At 44.7% G+C, this 17,915-nt stretch overlaps 1 protein-coding gene across 2 annotated transcripts in view; it reads left to right on the forward strand.

The window, feature by feature from the left end:
* BCL7B (B-cell CLL/lymphoma 7B) overlaps positions 1-16,715 on the forward strand; it is an 18,066-nt gene extending 1,351 nt beyond the window's left edge. Inside the window, exons 2-6 of one of the 2 annotated variants that reach the window (XM_006889684.1) lie at positions 1,691-1,766; positions 11,589-11,685; positions 14,029-14,199; positions 16,044-16,123; positions 16,375-16,715. In XM_006889684.1, coding sequence (XP_006889746.1) covers positions 1,691-1,766; positions 11,589-11,685; positions 14,029-14,199; positions 16,044-16,123; positions 16,375-16,467 — 517 coding nt within the window. In that variant the 3' untranslated portion in view covers positions 16,468-16,715. The remainder of the gene's footprint in view (positions 1-1,690; positions 1,767-11,588; positions 11,686-14,028; positions 14,200-16,043; positions 16,124-16,374) is intronic. The other variant, XM_006889685.1, reaches the window with a different exon arrangement.
* The last annotated feature ends 1,200 nt before the right edge of the window (positions 16,716-17,915 follow it).

Genomic DNA, 17,915 nt, shown 5'->3' on the forward strand with positions numbered 1-17,915 from the left:
CCCTCCCCAAGTCTTTCCCATTCACCCTCTGCCCTCCAGGATCCCCTCCCCAAGTCTTTCCCATTCACCCTCTGCCCTCCAGGATCCCCTCCCCAGGTCCTTGGGGACATCATTACTCACATCTGTACTTGTCCATTTCCACATAAGAGGAAGCTCTTTTTCTCCTTACACTCAAGAGCGTAATATAGAACTGAGTCTACTACTGATTTTTCCTGTGCAAATCAAATCTAGTCCTGCTGGGTTTGGGTTAAAGCTGAGAATCGGCACACCTGATTCTTTTTTCACTCCTCGACATCTCATTCCTCACTATTCAGGCCACACCACCATCTCCTCACCTGGAAGTGTGCACCAGCTGCTCCATCGTCCAGCTTCTACTCTGACCCACCTCTCTGTCCCTTCATCATCACATTGCAGCCTGAGCGATTTACTTTTCCTCACTTCCAGTTAACCAGAATGAGCCAGTGTGACCAATGAAAATCTTACAGCATTTTCCTACAAAACCACCCGAGAAGTGACCTCTTCTTGCGCTTAAGATAAAAACCTAAGATCCTCCTGCCCTCGTGAAGTCCGTACCTGATATTACCAAAAAAACCCCCAAACCAAAACCCAAAGTAACGGATGTTGTTTAATAAATATGAGAGATTTATTATCATAGAAATGAAGAGACATAAAAAAAGAAGAGACACTGATGTAACAGGAGGAAGAGCAAACAAGATTTAAGAAACTCCTCGGGCCTCTTGCAGAAAAGGCTGCTTTCCCACACGGCTGTTTCTACTCTCAGGCATCCTTCCTCCTCTTCTCTCTCCTCCCCCTTGCTGCTCTGCAGGGATTTCTTTCACCATCTGCAGTCTAGGTTGTCTCCTTCCCAGAACATTACACAACTTTGAGGAATTTTGTATATTTGAAAATTTAACCTACAAAAATGGAATTGTGCTGCTGTTGTTCAAACTACTGATGAAATGATTGTGAAATGCGTTGTTGACGAATCCCAACTAGAATCAAGCGCGGTAGGAATAGGAAATGGCTCTTATCTCTCAGGGCCTTGTGCAGGGTTTTTATGTTATTTCTTGAACAAATGAGGAAATGGAGGAGCCTGTCTAGGAATAAACTCCAGTTTCTTAAATCTTTAGTTGGTTCTCCTGTTACATCACAGTCTCTTCATTTCTTTTTTTTTTTTTTTTTAGTCTCTTCATTTCTATGATAATAAATCAGTCCGATTTATTAAACAACATCAGTTACTTTTGGGGGAATTTTTTTTTTGTAATCTCAAATACAGACTTGCCGCTTTAGAAGTTGGTTTGCATCAGTGTCAAAGCAGCTCTGTGCGTTTTAGCCCTTGTTTCTGCTGACAGAAAGCAGCTCATAAAGGCAACAGTAGCTCTTTAATGATCAGATGATGACATTAATTGTTGGAGAATAAAGATGGAAACCAAACAGGAGGCTACCTGAGTCTGGAAATGGGTTGTCCTCCATGGTAGTGTCTTCTACCAGGAAAAGAGACTTCGACATACAGGCTGTGGGAGGGGTACAAGCTCAGGGCCAAAGACACTGATAAGGAGGTTATTCTGGAAAGAATTACTTTGCATTGAAAGATAAGATACAGATTGAATAATGATTGAGAAAAGCACAAATTATGAACTGAAAATCCATTTGAATGTTTTATCAGTTCTAAGGAATGTCTTTCTTTTAGGGAGAAAAAATGGGTGACTGTGGGTGACACTTCCCTCAGGATATTTAAGTGGGTTCCTGTGACAGACAGCAAGGAGGTAAGTGGAAGGAAGGCAAGACAAAAAGGTACTGGTGCTTTGTTTCTATCATCGCCACTTGTTTATAAAGAAATATGCTTCCCCAGAATTGAAGAGAAAATGCCTCCTTCAAGACACCTTCTGTCATTGGACTATGCGAGGCCCCTCTTCATTTCATTCTGCTTTCTGTTCTCAATCTCCTAACCCATTCTTCTATTCCAGGTCTTGGCAAACCACAGCCCAGACAAACTTCTTGGGTTGGTCAGTATAGGTTTATTTAAACACTGCCATGTCCATGGGTCTCTTCATTTTCTGTTGTCGTTAAGTTATGGTGATGGAATTGAGTCCTTGCCACAGAGACCTAATGGCTATGAAACCTAGCCTTTTACGGACCTTTGGGGAGCCCAAATGGTTGGACATGTGGTTTGAACCCACTGTGAGGCTCCTTGCAAGATAAGCTTGGCCATCTGCATCCCCAGTGTCTCAGGCTTGAAAACCCTATGGGGCACTTCTACTTTGCACACTTAGGGTCGACATGAGTCAGAATCAACATGATGGCAACACCAGCAGCAATAAGATCAGACAAGAAAGAGCTGGGCAGCCCTGAGCGTGAAGAGTTGAGTGTCTATCCCTGGGTCTGGTACCCAAGAAGCTTTCAGTAAATGCTTGGAAGTCTAGAGTGCCAGTCTTCAGAGAGTGGTCTGCACTCCCCTGGGGTCTGAGAGGGCAAAACCTGATTTTAGAAAACTAGGATATCATCCATGATGAATGCAAAATATCATTACAAAGAAAGAGGAAGAAGAAGAGAATGAGATGGATGTCAAAAGAGACCCTGAATATTGCACTAGAGTGCCGAGAATCCAAAACAAAGGGAAGAAATTAAGGAGCTAAACAGAATATTTAAAAGGGCAGCTTGGGAAGGCAAGGTGAAGTGTTATAATGAAATGTGCAAGGAGCTCAAGTCAGAAAATCAAAAGGGCTGAACTCGCTCGGCATTTTTTAAGCTGAGGGAACTAAAGAACAAATTCAAGCCATGAGTTGCAGTGCTTAAGGATGCTATGGGCAGAATATTGAATGATTCAGGAAGCATTAAAAGAAGATAGAAGGAGTATACAGAGTCACTGTACCAAAAGAATTGGCTGACACAGAAGAATTTAAAGAAACAATCAAGAGGCAATGGTGATGAAGGAGGAAGTTCAGGTTTCTCTGAAGGACTTGGCAAAAAATAAAGCCCCAGGAATAGATGGAATACAAGTTGGTGTATTTTAGTAAACAGATGCTGCCTTGGATGTGCTCACCAAGTTGTGCCAAGAAATCTGGAGGACATCTTCCTGGCCAACTGACTGGAAGAGATCCATATTTATTCCCATTCCAAAAAAAGGTGACCCGACAGAGTGTGGAAATTATTGAACAATATCACTAATATCACAAACTGCTGGAGATTATCCAGAAATAACTGGAACAGTATATTGATAGAGAACTACCAGAAATACAGGTTAGATTTAGAAGAGGCCTTGACACTAGAGATACTATTGCCAATGTCAGATGGATCTTGGCAGAAAGCAGAGAGCATAAGAGGAATGTCTATCTGTGTTTCATTGACTATGCAAAGGCATTTGACTGTGTGGATCACAACAAACTGGCTAACCTTGATGAAGATGGGAATCCCAGAACACTTGATTGTGCTTATGTGAAATCTATACTTGGACCAGAAAGCAGTCCTCAGTACAGAGCAGGGAAACACTTCATGGTTCGAAATCAGGAAAGAAGTACATCACAGATACATCCTCTCCATACCTTTTTCAGTCTATATGCAGAACAGATCATTCAGGAAGCAGGGCTTTATAAGAAGGAATGTGGCATCAGGATTGGAGGAAGACTCATCAGCAACCTATGTTATGCAGATGACACAACTTTGCTTGTTGAAACTGAAGAGGACCTGAAGCACTTGCTACATTGATCAAGGATTGTAGTCTGTAACGTGGATTGAAACTCAACATCAAGAAGATAAAGATTCTTGATAGATGAAAAAGAGGTTGAGGTTGTTAACAGTTACAGCTTGCTCAACTCCATAATCAACAACACTCTTAGCACCAGCATTCAGGAAATCAAAAGACGAATTGCATAAGAAAAATCTGCTGTAAGGGAGCTCTCCAGAGTACTGAGAAGCAACAGTGTCAGTCTAGAGACTAAGGTGTGCCCAATCCAGGCCATGGTCTTTGCAGTTACTTACTATGCATCAGAGAGCTGGACAATGACTAGAAAAGACAGAAGAATAGATGCCTTAAAATTGTGGTGCTGGAGAAGAGTCTGGAACATACCAATGACCTCCAAGAAAACAAATAGGACTGACTTGGAGAGAGTGAAACCAAGTTTCTCCTTGAAGGCTAGGATTTTGAAGGTCTGCCTCATATACTTTGGGCATGTGGCCAGGAGAGATGGATCCTTGGAGAAGGACATCATGCTCTAAAGGGTAGAGGGACAGCGCAGGAGAGTAAGACCCTGGATGAGGTGGATTGATACAGTAACTGGGACAATGGAGGTGTGTCAGAATGAGTGAGACTGGCTCAGGACAGGACAGGCTTCAGAGCTGTTGTTCATAGGATAGCTAAGGGTCTTAGGCAACTCAGCGGCACATAACGATATAAATGACAGCTTTGTGTATTTGGCTTTGTGTCTTTCCTCTCATTGTAAAGTACATACGTGTTGCTGTTTGAAGCATTGTCCACCATTTTAGTCCTATGTAGAATTTCATTATGATCATGCTGTAGTTTATCTTTTTGAGTTCTGCAGTTAGACATTTTGGTGGTTATTGGTTTGGAGTATTTGTGAATGAAGAGTCTTGTGGGTACACACCACCTTTGTCACTAACTCTGTGGCAAACCACAGCATGAATCTCGTTCCCAGCTGGAAGCTAATCCATTCTTTGCCTTCTTGGATTTCTGTTCCGCACCGCTAACCACTTCCATGGCAAATACTCTCTCTGACACTAATGATCAGAGCTGAGCCTATACAGGTGATGGCTCTGACCTGCCAGCCCCTGCCAAATAGGCAAATGTCGTTTTCTCTGCTGGTTCTCACTGCCCCTAACTCACTAGATAACTCACAGAAACCATTGTCTACCCTTAACACTTTAAAATGACAATAAAAAATTTATTCCAACTCATAGTGCCCCAGTAGGACGAAGTAGAACTGCTCCACATACTTGTATATGCCATCAAGTTGAAACCGGCTTATAACTGACCAGCAGGTTTTCAGAGGCACTTTAATCGCACAGGAGGAGATTGCCCATCCTTCTCTGGTGGGGCAGCAGGTGGATTGAAACTCCTTGCCTTTGGAATTGCTGTTCAGCTTTTTCTACTAGGCTGTCAGCGCTCCCTTTGGAGCAGTTCTACTCCATAGGATTTCTAAAGCTGTAATTTTTGGGTTTTTTTAAAGCTGTGAATCTTAATGAAAGCAGAGTACTATATCTTTCTATTGCATAGCAGCTCCTGGGTTTGAACCATCAGCCTTTTGCTTAGCAGCCAGGTGCTCAATCATTCTGCCACTGGGACTCCTTATACTAAATGCACACCTATTTATTATGAGTATAACTAACATCATTGAAGAGACACTACAGGCCAAGTCTGAGAGAGATCCTGGCTCGATGCTTTAATTGCTGCCAGGGGTCAGTGTGCCAGGGGCCAGGATTCTCCACTGTGACCTCAGTGACTGCGTGACTTGATGGGTATACTTGGTTCACTGAATTCAACTTCCCTTCCTAAAGTAAGTTCATCAGGGGTAGGGCCTGCCTGTGTAGTCTCTTCTTGCCTGGCTATATTAGAAGGACAAAGAATACTTTAATTGCTTGGGCTTTTTTTAAGATACAGAAAGCCAAATCTAGTTATTTGTCCCACCAAATCAACCTGTGCATGAGATTTTCTAAAATAAATTCCTAGGTATGGAATTGCTAGGTTTTAGAGAACATGCACTAATTTATACTCCAGCTGGAAACAGGAGCGTTCTCATTCATTGCTCTAAGTTCTCACTGTCACTGGGTATTGTTAGACAGATGTTTAATCATATCTCAGTATAGCTTTACTTTGATACCTGATAATGTAATTACTAATGAGATTGAATGTTTATTGGCTATCTTAAGCTGGGTTCCCTAGAGGAGCAGTTATACACACATACATACACACACACACACACACACACACACACACACACACACACACAAAAATAGAGATTTCATTTAAGTAAATGGCTCATGTAATTGTGGAGACTGGAAAATCCCAAATCCTTGCATCAGAAGCAGGCTGAAGGCTGCTTCTGACTCATGTGGTATTGTGGCCTGAGTACCCCTTAAATGTGGTCACCAAGAAGATGTCTCCAGGGTACTCCTTAAATCTAATGTCTTTCATTTAGTTAAGAATAGTGTTGTTCATTGAAATGAAAAATAAACAACCTAAAAAAAAAAGAATAGTGAAACAGGAGTCCAGACTCTTCTATATAAGCTTAGAAAGAGATTTATTAGGGAAAATACTTTGCAAAATAAAACTTTGACAAGAAGGGACAAAGCAACACAGGCCTGTGACTTGCTCTACAGAGTAGTTTTTTTGGCTTATAAAGATCTAAGTGAGAAAGATTTTCAAATTTATTCGATGCTTCCATTGGGATGCTCCACTGTCCCCAGGAAGGGTGAGTGTAAGGGAAGCGGAGAATTCCAGGAAATGGCCCATCTAGGAGGGATTGTAAGTCAGTGCACAAACACCTGGTTCTTCACGGAGGATGCTGTTACAGGGGCTTCTGGGTCAGGATGCACTGCTTATGGAACAGTGCACATGTGCGATGTAGGACATCCTCTGGGTCAGTTCCCCTGGCTGGTAGGTGACTTCACTTCCTGCTGGAGAAGGTCTTCTCAGTCACAATGGTGGTTTTGAACTGGTTTTGCTTTGACCAGGAAGTTCATCTATAGAGAGCAGTGTTTTAACTAGAAAGGGTTAACAGTCATCAGATATTAATGAACGGTGGGATAAAAAAACTAGGGAATGAAGCCAAGGGTGAGTCTCAGTAGCGGGGGCTGACAAATCCCACATCTTTTGGTTCAGACAGGTGAGAGGGTGCTGCTCATGTCCCGAGAACTAACTGAAAGTCAGAACGTAAGACAAATGCCGAGAAAACCTAAGCTTTGTCAGAACATATATATATACACACACGTGTGTGTGTGTGTGTGTGTGTGTGTGTGTGTGTTAAAATGCAGACTACACTCCCAAAGAGACTCCCCTGCCAACTGCTCACTCAGATCCCAAGCTGGGGAACGATTATGTAATACCGACTCGGCCACTGAGAATCAGGCTTCAGGTGGGCACTTGGCATTAGCCATCACTTCAGCCTTTTGAATCACCTCTTTAGGAAGTATCTGTTTAAGTCTTTAGATTTTCTTCTTTTTGGCTGTGATATTTTTCTTGTAGGAATTCTCTGTGCTCTGGACACAAGCCTTTTATTGACTGTTGTTGTTGTTGTTGTTTATTGTCAGATGCCATCCAGTCAACTGTGACTTATTACAGTGACCCTGTGAACAGTGGCTCTGAACGTGGTCCATTCTGTGGCTGTCTTGGCACCCTGAATGACAGCCCATTCTTTGGCTATCTTTGCACTCTGAAGGGTCCAGAGAAAAATAACAACAGGAAAAACCCCCCAACCCTGTTGGCTGTCAAGTGCTTTCACCTCACAGTGGACAGACTAAAAACTGCTCCCATCGGGTTTCCAAAGCGATACACAGAAACACAACTTTCTTCTACATAGTGACTGGTGGATTTGAACCACAGAACTTTATTAGCATCTGAGCACTTTAATCACTGTCATCAGACCCTTTTACCTCTTCAAGTGTTGACTTTATTCCTCTCTCCCTGAGCCACCAGGGCTCCTTGATAGGCCCTACATAGGGAGGAGTGGAGCCCCAGGGTGGATAAAGTACGATATGCCGTCAAGTCAGAACTGTCTCATAGCTGACCCTCTCATTGGGGTTCGGAGGCCATACCCTTTCATTGGGGTTCGCAGGCCATAAATGGTGCAGGAGGAAATGGTTCCTCTTTCTCATTTGGAACTGCTGGTGGCTTTGAACTGCTGGAAAGACACAGCCTTTGGCTTAGCAACACAGCTTCCTACAACTAGGCTACTAGCGCTCCCTCTCCTATATATGTAAATAAATGTTGACTTGTTTACTAACCATTTCCATTTCTTTCTTACTGTTTTCTCTTGGACTCTTGGTAGAATGTTTCGCTCAAGAGTTTTATCAAAGATGGACTTTGTAAGGAATACCTTTTTATTCCTGAAAATATCTTTTATTTTCATGTTTACTTGAAAATTTTTGCCTGTATAGAAACTTCTAGGCTCCAGATTACATGTTTTCTTTGTGTACTTGGAAGCTGTTACTCAATTTTTGAGCTTCCCAGGTTGCTGTTTAGATAGGTGATATCAATCTATTCTTGATTCTTCATTCTGCTTGGATTTCTCTAGCAGCTTTTAGAATTTTCCAGTCTTTAGTCTTCTAGAACTTCTCTTGGCATATACTAGACTGCATACATCTAACTTCCTTATGACTTTTCCCTTGTTTATCTTAACTATTTTAGACCACATTTATCCTTCCTTCGTGTGTTCTGAGAATATTTCTCCTTCTACTATTTTTCCCCCATTTACCTTTTCTACCCAGTTGTTTCAGTTTCTCTGTTCAACTGGAGGAAATGCTGGTGACCTAGTGAATAAGGAGTTGCACTGCCAAGCCAAAGGCACATGGTTTGAATCCACCAGCAGCTCCATGGGAGCAAGATGGACAATCTCCTCCCATACCATTTACAGCCCTTGAAAACCCTCTGGCGTTTCAGCTGTGAGTCACTTTCGACTTGATGGCACTTAACATCAGGGAGCTCTGGTGGCCCAGTGGTAAGAAGTTGCTCTGCAATCCCAAAGGCACATGGTTTGAATCCACCAGTTGCTCCACAGGAGAAGTAAGGGCAGTCTCCTCTTGTGCAGTTTACAGCCTCTGGAAACCCACTGAAGTGTCACCTATGGGTTGATTCCAACTCAGCAGCACACAACAACTATTAAACTCATTCACTTAGATTTTTATTTTGAACAATTATATTTACTTCATACCAAATGTCCTCAATTAGATCTTCTTCAAAGTAGCTTTCCAGTATCATCTTCATTTTTCTGAGGAGACTTTAAATTCTTCTATCCCTGATCCACTGCTGTAGGTTGTTCTTTTGTTGTTTTTCATGGTGCTCATTTTCCTTTAACATCTAGTTCAATTTTGCTATGCCTTCATTTTTTATTCCCTAGGTGCTCTTAACTACCTTGGCCAGTGATAAATCATGGAGGAGAAAGTATAAGCTTAAATTCTAGTTTGTTTGCACTATATATAAATGCAAGGGGTGGAATGGGGTCCCACCTTTCCTTTTCTCTCTCCCATCTTCCCCTGCTTCCCAGTACCAGTCCAGGCACTACGGTTCTGAGGGAGCAGCCATCCTCCTTGTCATAACCAGACCTGAGGAGTTGGAGGCTGTGAAATGTGAAGGGGTCCTTTGTACTTCATCCCACCCTGGCTCCAGTTATTACCCACAGGGGCCAAAGTTCCAGCAGTTAAATCTCGTGGTGGTTGCATAGTCGATGGGCACTGCTAGGAAGCCCCCTTCTCCACCCCACCCTCCATAGGCTCCTGGCCCTTTCCTGTTAAATACCTTCCTCTCTCCCAGAGGCCTTTTAGAGGGCTTGTGTTGGTTGCTGGGCTAGACTTCGAAATCTCTCTGTCTCCCTGCTCTCCTGTGAGTCCTCAATGATGCACAACCTGATAAAAGACTGTTGTTTGTTTGCCATCAAGTTGGAACCGACCCATAGCTGACCTGCCAGTGGGTTTTCAGCGGCAGTAAATTGCATGAGAGGAGATTGCCCATCTATCTTCCCTCAGAGCAGCTGGTGGATTCACGCTGTGTGCCTTTGGGTTGGCAGTGCACCTGCGTATCACTAAGCTACAGTGTAGATCTTAGTACATATTATTAACCAATCAGCAGTCATACTGCAGTCTATGGTAACTCAAGGACTTATTAAGTCATAGACTACCTGAGTGTTACTGAGTATTACTCTTACTATTTAAAAACGGCAAGCAAACGAAAGAGTCCATTTTAGCACATTCATCTATTATCATGCACCCCTCTTTTGTAAAACTTTGTCACATGTTACAGAATATTGTTCAGTAACATAGGAAAATGTTTATAATATGTTGAATGAGGCTTGGGAAAAAAGTTAGAATACTATATTGTGATCCATTTTCATGCATATACTCATATAAGTTACTTCTGAATTAGTGATTGTCATTTTCTGTATTTTCAACAAGAAATATTTTGTATTAATATAATTAAAATAAAGACTAAGGAAAGATTAGAAAAAAATATTGATAAAGCCAAATTTTGGCATGCTGTTAAGCTGTCGTTATGTGCCGTCAAAGTTGCCTTTCACTCACAGTGACCTTATGTACAATAGCTCTGAAGCTTGTACTATCCTGAGCCAGTCTCACTGATGCTGATACACGTACCCCCATTGCCCTAGTCACTGAATCAATCCATCTCATCCAGGGTCTTCTTCTCCCGTGCTGTTCCTCCACCTTTCCGAGCATGATATCCTTCTCCAAGGATCACTCCTTCCTGGCCATGTTTCTAGTAGCAATAAATAATTACAGTCATAAGGTACAGTACTAAAAGTAGAGTAGTTGGAAAATGATTAAGTGAATTATGGTTATGTGATAAAGTATGAAAAACCCCATCGTGTCACTGTAGGTCAGAAAAGAACTGCCTGCTAGGCTTTGCAAAGCTGTAATCCTTAGGGAAACAGAGCACCGTAGCTTTTCTCTGCCCAAGGGACTGTGGACTCAAATCACTTCACCCATTGCATCGCCAGGGCTCTTCCTAGAATATTATAGATCCATTAAAATTCATGTTTCTGTAGCATCTATGGTTAAATATTAAAATATTTGCAATTGCATTAAAATGAAGTCTGTATAAAAAAAGACTAATCATCTTAAACGCGTCCAGTTGATTTATTGAAGATAGGATTGCTCATTACTAACTAAAACTAAATCGTCTTACTGGTATATGTATCTCAAATAGATTCCTAGAAAAGCATTATTAGATAAATCTGAGATTAGCCAGGTTTCAGCTTGTGGGTGTTGCATCCTTTGCAGTGCTTGGGTGCTCAGACTGCTGCTTTTCCTGCCGCTGGGCCTCTTGGTGGCTGCTGGCCTTCCCTGTGTGCTCCCCTGGCTGATGTAACCTGCTTCCGGCTTCAGTGAGGATGTAGAGTGAAGGCAGAGGCCTGGGAGTGGTCCTTCGGAATGTGTGGAGCTGATCGCTCAGGAATAGAGTGAGCAGGGGCCCCTCCTCCTGTGGCTGCCTGCTTACACAGAAAGCACCTCTCCTGCCTTTCTCCAGTCTTCTTGCGCTTCCTTTGTTCCTGTTACACTCCTAAAACTAATCTTTCTCAACTGAGTGTTTAGTTTCTCTTCCATCCATAAAGGGACAAGTTGGATCATTCTGGTGAGGGCAGAAGCATGCTGCAGGGAGCTCTGGTAGAGGCATCTCGATCTGCCTCTCATTTTCTGGTCATGATATTGGCACCGGTGGAGCATTTTAGAGCTAGAGACACCAAGACATGGTGGGAAACAGCTCGCCCAGGAGTCTGTTTCCCTGTGTCCTGGGTTTCCAACCTACTTCCGTTCCTCCTTGTTCAGTGGTCTCTCCACACCATTCTTACCCCCTGTCAGTCTCTCCTGCCTCGCTCTGTCATGTTCCTCTTTTTTTCCTTTTCTAGAAAGAAAAGTCAAAATCGAACAGCACAGCAGCCCGGGAACCTAATGGCTTTCCCTCTGATGCCTCAGCCAATTCCTCTCTCCTTCTTGAATTCCAGGGTGAGTTGCATCTACGTCTTCCTTGCAGGAAAATAGGAACTTAGATGAACCCATTCATCACAAGAAGAGTCCTGCGCATCGTTTCAGAGCCTACTGTGCTGTGGGTTTTTAGCTGGGCACTTTGCCCCAATGCCTTTTCATATAAAGCTCACAGTAACCCTGCAAGAGAAATGGCATTTTCCTCACTGTAGTGTAAAAGAAACTGAGGCACAGAGAGGTAAAGCCAAAGTATATTAAGTCACATACTTAGTAAATGAGAGACTCATGCTAGGTTCTGGATGCTGGGAATCAAAAAGTTCTTTTCTCTAAATTGTTTTCTGATGAGGCCCTCGAACAGGCAGCCCAGACCCAGGCCGTCTGCCTGGCCATCCTCAGTACCAGGTTGCACCTTCCGCGCCATCACCAGTAACCATGCACCGTGTGCCAGCACGCCAGGCATACACCACCACCCTCCACTCCTGGAGGGAAGTAACTGTTTACCAAGCACTTTCTCTCCAGTCGCATTTTATTTTTCTCTCAGTCTGTGATATAAACTGGCCCACTACTGTTATCCCTATTTAAAGAGACTGATGCTCAGAGAGGAGCGGTGGTGGCTCTTGGGTTAATCCACTTGACTGTAATTGAACGGTCACCAGTACCTGCCCGCCAGCTTCTCTGCGTGAGAAAAAGAAAGGAATCCACTCCTATAAAAACACACACAGCTTTGGAAACTGTCGGGCAGTCCTGGTATGTCCTTACAGGGTCACTCGGAGTCGTAAGTGACTCGGTGGCAGTAGGTTTGGCGTTGATTAAGGCTCAGAGAAACAAAGGTATTTGTATAAGCACAAAAGGGACAGGGCTTTTTCTTTTTATGATAAAATGTTGTGTCTGTTTTAGTGTGTTTTTGCAGGAGTAAAGACTAAACAAGGTTTGTGACTTCCTCTTTTGGAATTAGACTTGCACCCCAACCTTACCAGGGTCGCAATAATAATATTAGGGAGCTCTGTAAGAACGAGGATTCAAGAGAAGGGTTCTCTTTGGTAATATGTGAAACATTAAGTAATCATAACACTCTGGGAGAAATAGGGGGTTCTGTTTTCTTCTGTCTTGTCTCTATCTCGTGTTTTTTATTTTGTAAACATTTAATGAACACCTACTATGTGCCAGGTACTCTGTATTGCACTGAGGATCGAGGACAAATAACTCAAAGCCTGCTTTCCCAGAGTGTAATGGAAGGAACCAGGTGTGTAAATTAATAAATGCAGGTATACACAGGATATAGTGGGAACATAAAGAGAGGTGGCCATTGCACCCAAGAGTGCTAGGGAGCCTGGGCTACACAGTGGAAGGGTAGCTTGAGCTGAATGTTGGAATGCGTTGGGCTGTTGACGAAGACTAGAGAGAAGGCATACCAATAGAAAGAACAGATGGGCTCAGGCCTCCCTCTCTTGGGTGATGGTCCCAGGGTGCATGTGGAAGGGTGGCAGGCAGTGTGTGGATGGAGAACAAGACACAGATCTGTTTGGGGTAGATCCTGTCTGACTGAGAGGCGCAGAGTTTGAAATGTGTGCCTTACGCTGCAGGGAGGGGTGGGAAGCACTGGGAGCCATTGCAGGGAGGCTGGAGCCAAGGCAGTGGGAGGGCACGGTGACTGGGTTGACCTCACAGCTGGAGGTTAATTCCCATTTAATGCCTGGACACCAGGGGTGAAGGAGTGGGGGAAGTTGTTGAGTTCTGTTTTTCATTTAGGTGGTTCCTTTAGTCAGAGTTTCCCTGTTAAGACAGCCAGGCAGAGCCTGGGCAGCAGAGCCCTGAACTGACCACCACCCTTGTCAGATAACCTAAAAGTGCCAGACAGATTGTTTCATTCCCTGGACACCCTGTGATGGGAGAGAGAGGGGAAGTACTGACCCGAGGCCCACTTACAACCAGCTTTTCCACTGGACAGTGAGAAAATATCAAATCTGTCAGGTGCCATCGAGTTAGTGCCAACTCCTAGCAAATCTGTGTCCAGCAGGACGATATGTGGCCCATTTGATGGACCATTAAAGAAAGAATGAATAAGCATATCTTGACCTTCTTGAATTAAGAATACTACGAAGATTCTGGTTGCATCTAAAGTTTAGAATATGTTGTGAAACAGAAAATGCTTAATCAGAAATCATCAGCTTAGTCGCCCTGCTGGCGATCTGCAGTCCCTTCCCGCTCCCGAGGGTCAGCCCTTCCAGCCTTTCCTCCTGCAGTGACTGGGTTCCGGTCCTGGCCACGTTGCCTGAGGAGATGCCGGGCCCTTGGATCTGTACTGCGTTGCTCTGAGGGGAGTTAGCAGCTTCAGGGGTTGCCTTTGTTGTGTTTGGTTCCCAGATGAAAACAGCAACCAGAGTTCTGTGTCTGACGTCTATCAGCTCAAGGTGGACAGCAGCACCAATTCCAGCCCCAGCCCCCAGCAGAGTGAGTCCCTGAGCCCAGCACACACGTCTGACTTCCGCACAGATGACTCGCAGCCCCCGACTCTGGGGCAGGAGATCCTTGAAGGTGAGTCTCACTTGCACAGGACGAGCATCTTGGAGGGGCCTTGCTTCTTGCTCTTGCCGCTGCTCCTCTTGAGAGTGGAGATCTCAGAGTATCTCGCTGACACCTTGGAATCCTTCAGGGGTTGAATGTATTTTACCTTTCCAGAGTGAAGGCCCAAACCAACTTGTATTGAATGCCAGACCCTGTGGAAGGCATTTTTCAGATTTGATGCCTGACGATTATCTCTAATTTAAAGATGAGGAGGTGGGGCCTATAAAAGGTGAAATGGCTTTTCCAGGATTATGGAGCCTCGTGGAAATGGATGCCAGTTTAAGAGCCCTCCTGGCCCAGTAGCAACGTGCTTGAATACTAACCAGAATGTCAGTGATTTGAACCCACCAGCTGCTCCAGGGGAGGAAATGTCGTGGCCTGCTTCTGTGGCGGGGACAGCCTTGGATATTCCCTGTGTGCATCCCTGCTGTGTCCTTCAGCGTCACTGGGAGGAAGACTCCACTCAGCGACAGCAGGGACTTAAGAGAGTTCATGTGCTTCGCGTTATACCCTGCACGTTTCTGGTTATAACACATTATAACACATAGGGGAGAGAGAGAGAGTGTGTCTTCTTGTGTTGTTAGTTCCACTGAGTTGGTTCAGAGCAGCCCCTTATACAGCAGAACTATACACCGCCCAGTGTGTCCCAGTGTCTCATGTGAAGGTGCCACCTTCACAGTCTTCTGCACTTAGGCCCATTTTTGCAGTCTTTATGTCAGTCCGTCTCATGAAGGAACAACTTCTTCGGTGACTTTTCAGTGTGTCTTTTTCCAGGAATTGACCCCTCCTAATTTGTCCAGAGTCCTTGAGAGGAAGTCTCACCACCCTCTCCTCTAAGAAGCACTCTGGCTGCACTTCTTTTACGACAGATTTACTTGTTCTCTTAGAAGTTCTGTGGTATATTCAGCATTCTTTGCCATCGTACGATGCAGAGGCATCGATTCTTCTGTCTTCCTTGTTCAGGGTCCAGCTTTCCTGTAAGGACATGATGGGAAGCTCCATGAGGTGGGGTGAGAGCCTGGTGACGTGACATCCTTGCACTTTAACACTTAACAGAGGCCCTTGTCTTTGACTGTGGATCCAAACAAAATTGAATCCTTGACGACTTCATTCTCCTCTTCATCTATCATCTTGTCTATTGGTCCAGCTATGTGGATTTTTGTCTTATGTTGAGGTATAGTCAATACTGAAGGGCTGTAGTCCTGGAACGTTTTCAGTAAGTGCTTTAGGTCCTCTTGACTTCAACAAGCCAGGTGTGTCGTCTGTGTATCACATGTTGCTGCTGAGTCTTCTGCCAATTCTGATGCCACATTCTTTTTGATATAGTTCAGCTTCTTGGATTATTTGTCCTGGCTCTGGTTATCTGTCACTTATTAACAGTAAGGGTATAAAATAGAAGTTGTGTCCCTGTAGATAATGCCAGTGATAGTATTATTGTGCACGTGCTGTTCACCATTCACTGATCCAGCACCTTACGTGTCCATCCCACTGAATCCTTGAAGCGGCCTTCTCATTACATCAAGCAGTTGGCTTAGAACCTAAACGTTTAGCTGGAGAGCGAGATGAACTGCTTAATCAGCTCCCGATGCCTGCAGCGTAGACCATACTCACGAGCCTAGCGTCCGACCCTGTATGGTCTTTCCACATGTTACTCATCTCCCATGACAGGACTGTGCCTCAGTCCTCCCCATTCACCAGCTCTCCTCTGCGGAACTCTTGGGAACACTCCCCAGGCCTGAGGCCAAACTTCACCACCTCTCCTCCCTGCCTTAAAAAGGCCCATTAGTTAATGCAGACCTTGCTGCCTTTTTCAGAGCCTTCTCTGCCTGCCTCGGAAGTTGCTGATGAACCTCCCACCCTCACGAAGGAGGAACCAGTTCCACTGGAGACACAGGTCAGCAAGCACTTTGGTTTTCCTAATTTCTAAGAAAAAGAAAGAACTCTGTTGGTGTGAAATTGGCACTGACAGTGCTGAGTGTGCAAGCAGGGAACTGGTGTCTCCAGCTTGGAAGAGAGGGAAAGAGGCTTGATCATCTGTGAGAGGGTGGGCTTCAGGGCTCTAACTGGGGTGGATGGAGCAGTGAGCTCTCAGAAGGTTCTAGTTCCTAGGCATGATGTGTAATTCCATACTCTGGCTGCTCCTAGGTTGTTGAGGAAGAGGAAGACTCAGGTGCTCCTCCCTTGAAGCGCTTCTGCGTGGACCAACCCCCAGTGCCGCAGACCGCATCTGAAAGCTAGCACCACCATTGCCCTCCGCCTTCGGGCCCCCTCCTCTATTTATTGCATTCTGGTTCTGGCCGAGCTGTGTTGCTGGGTAAGGGCAAGCACTGGGGTCCAGAGCGTGCACATTGGAGCCTTCTTGGCCTGAAGGTGACATAGGACTTGGGGTTGTGGCATTATCTTCCCGTCCTTGGCACCTGTGTCTGCTTGCTCCTGAGAAGAGGAGCAGTCATGTCCTTTTTGCACCCCAAGTAGGCTGGAGCATCTACCACCTCAAGGCTCATCTCTCACCTCCAGGTGGCAGACTCTGTTCCAGAACCTCTGGACTGAGCTGCTGTCGCTTCAAGAGAGGAAAGAGATGTGGAAGGCACCGTCTGGAGAAGACAGGAGTTACTTGAACTTGAATGGACTTTGCTGTGGGGCTATGAGCCCCACCTTGTAGACTGCTGTTGGAGAGGGACTTGGGTAGACTTTGGAGTGATGGGGAGAGTCTCTTGCAGGCAGGGAAGAGTTCTGGGCTCCAGATGGGGGCAGACAGTTTATGTAGCTTTCTGGCCCGTGTTGAGGGCACTGCAGCAGCCAGCAGCTGACAGGCCTTCTTCCCTCGCTGTAGTTCTCCTTCCTTTCCCCAGAAAACACACACACACACACACACACACACACACACACACCCCTTCCCCTTTCACTTGCGCGTTTCATTCCAGCATTCCCTGCCTCCTGCCAGGGCCCCCAGCTCTTCTGCCACAATCTGCCCAGCAAGAATTTGAGGTTCTGACTACAGTACCCATTCCCCACAATACTCCTTCAGCGCAAACTTTCTAGAGAGTTCTCTCGTCTTTGAAACCTGCATGTTCAATTGAATTTTGTGATTTTATTTTTTGTCTCAGAAGAAGTTTAAGATAATGGAAATGGCAACAGTGAGTGAAGACATATTTTAGCACTGCATAGAATATTTTTAAAATTAAATGATTTGAAATATGTCTTGTTGGCATCTGAATGCTTCATTCTTAAAGGCTGTGGGGGCAGCGTGGGGCGCGGGGGCTGCGTGCCTGAGGAGTCGCTGTGTGCTGGGCCTGCCAGTTGTCTTCCTCCCACAGAGTCCACTTTTAGAGAAGAGTGATTTTGGAGACTCTCTTTGAAGAAACCATGTGGATCAGATTATATTCCTGTCTCTGTGAACACAGCTTACAGCCAATGCCTGCCTTTGCCTCCAACCCCAGCTCCTCAGGAGAGATGCTTGAGTTCTTTCATATGTTCTTCTTATTTTTTTTATATAAAACACACAGAAAATGTACCATGTTAAAGTGTGCAATTAAGTACAGTGAGTACGTCCTGCAAACCTCAAGACTATCTATTTCCATAGCTTTCTTGATCACCCCAAAGGGAAACCCTTTATCATTTGCAGTCACGCCCTTCTCCTCCTCCAGATCTCTGAGCCACTAAACCACTCTCCGTCCATGAGTGCC

The sequence above is a fragment of the Elephantulus edwardii genome, unplaced genomic scaffold, assembly GCF_000299155.1.
Source record: "Elephantulus edwardii isolate Elephantulus edwardi_28Jun2011 unplaced genomic scaffold, EleEdw1.0 scaffold00080, whole genome shotgun sequence".
Classification (NCBI taxonomy): domain Eukaryota; kingdom Metazoa; phylum Chordata; class Mammalia; order Macroscelidea; family Macroscelididae; genus Elephantulus; species Elephantulus edwardii.